At 62.6% G+C, this 1,783-nt stretch overlaps 1 protein-coding gene and 1 non-coding gene across 2 annotated transcripts in view; one reads left to right on the top strand and one right to left on the bottom strand.

Annotated features, from left to right (window-relative positions):
* The window catches only part of ILF2 (interleukin enhancer binding factor 2), a 12,617-nt gene extending 12,537 nt beyond the window's left edge, over nt 1–80 (bottom strand). Inside the window, exon 1 of the mRNA XM_019521890.1 lies at nt 4–80. Coding sequence (XP_019377435.1) covers nt 4–8 — 5 coding nt within the window. The 5' untranslated portion in view covers nt 9–80. The remainder of the gene's footprint in view (nt 1–3) is intronic.
* Nucleotides 81–422: 342 nt separating this feature from the next.
* Nucleotides 423–494, top strand: TRNAM-CAU. Its single transcript has one exon. It is a non-coding gene; the product is annotated as a tRNA-Met (tRNA).
* The last annotated feature ends 1,289 nt before the right edge of the window (nt 495–1,783 follow it).

The raw sequence follows: 1,783 nt of genomic DNA, 5'->3' as shown, positions 1-1,783 counted from the left end.
CACCTCATGGCGCCCACTACCCCCGAACAATGGAACCCGCTGCCGCTCAGAAGCCGCCGGGCACCGCTGTCCACTCCGCAACAAACAGCCCAGCGATTGGCTCCCGCGCGGCCAGCCGCGGCCTGGTATTTTCGCTCGCTGTTCTGCTATTGGGTTGCTTCCCCATCTATCTCAAGCGAGCCAATCGGAGAGGGAGCCATGGGCCAATTACAGGCCCGGGGGGGCGGGAACAAGAAGGCGGCAGTTGGCGAGTGGGCCCGCGCTACTGCGCATGCGTCTTGCAGGGCGCGAGCGCAGCCGCGAGGTGGCGCGGGGCGTGCGTGGAATGGTCCTCGGGAGGCATCTGATAGGTGCCTTCGCTGCGCATGCGTGAGTGGCCGGCCCTAGCCTTATATTTACTCGTAAGTAAGGTGATTTCAAATAGCAGAGTGGCGCAGCGGAAGCGTGCTGGGCCCATAACCCAGAGGTCGATGGATCGAAACCATCCTCTGCTAGTAGCGTTTTTCTGTTTTTTGCTCCCTTTGGGTTAATTAAAAAGCTGGGTAACTAATTAATTAGCTGCTCTTCATTACTACCACCGTCCTGCATTTTCCTGCTGTCCTATGCAGCCTGGGGGGCCTCCCCACACCAGGGGAGGCACATCCAGGGATCACATGCTCTCCTGTGCCAGCGTGGGGGCAGAAATAACCCCCTGTCCCAGGGCCTGCCCTGCCATCCCTGCTTGGGGTTGCTGCTGCCCCAGAGCTAGGCCTGTTCCATGCCCCTGGGCTCCGGGAGCCCCTGCGTGGGCTTTGCCCCCCTTGTAGCCCCCCAGCCCTGCCCCCCAGGGCCAGGAGAACCCGGGAGTCTTGGCATCCGGACCTCTGCGCTCCCAGGGTCAATGCCCTCCCTGCCTTGTTCCTCATGAGTGCCCCATCTGCCCAGGGAAAGTGTGGGCATGGGTCTGGGGACCCTGTCCCAAAGAGGCAGCGGGTGGCAGGGACCCCCTCCCTGTGTGTCACGGCCCCTGCCTACCTGCCCTGCTCTTTATCTGGGTAATGGACCCCATTAGCTCCCTGGTCACTTGGGAATGCCTGATTGTGGCAATCCCATGTCCTGCACTAATGAAGCTGCAAAAGCACCTCCACTTATCCCAGCTGTCAGGGGGCATGACCCAGCAGCCCCTGTGCGGGACAGCGGGCTGGCAGGATGTGCCCAGGTCAAGGGTGCAAACATGTCCCCCAAGAAAAGACAAGGCCTGCCTGGGGTCAGCCAGCAGGGCAGGATCAGGGCTGTCAGGGGTGAGAGCACAACCGGCTGCTCACAGCCCCCCCCCCCCAGTGGGGCCCGATCCTTGGCCCAGGCCACGGATCCACCCTGAGCAGAGTGAGGGAGAGGATTGGGGGCCACGCATGATCACCTGACTCAGGCAGTTGGCACTTGGGGGTGTGGCATAGAGCCTGGCAACACTGGAGGGCAGAGCCCTGGAGCTGGGCACATCTGGGGGCCCGGGGGCTGTACCAGGATAGGGCAGGATTGGGCCCCCAGCTGCCAGGATCAGGTCCACTGTGATTGAGGGGGCGGGGGCACGTGCTGTACACTTGGTGTTTTTCACCCATCTGTGTTTTTCCAGCTGGATCAAACCCTTTCCCCTTCCCCCGCCCCACCCCCAAGCTGGGGCAGGCACTGCCAGTGTGGGCCATGGTGGGTACGGAGGTCCCAAGGGGTTCAGGGGGGTTCAAGTGGGGTAAGTTCACCTGGGAGCCCCCAAACATGTGCAGATTTAGCCCCCTGCCCCCCCCCC

This window comes from Gavialis gangeticus, unplaced genomic scaffold, assembly GCF_001723915.1.
Source record: "Gavialis gangeticus isolate Ggan-Ray unplaced genomic scaffold, GavGan_comp1, whole genome shotgun sequence".
Taxonomy (NCBI): domain Eukaryota; kingdom Metazoa; phylum Chordata; order Crocodylia; family Gavialidae; genus Gavialis; species Gavialis gangeticus.
This window is presented reverse-complemented; position numbering and strand designations above follow the sequence as displayed.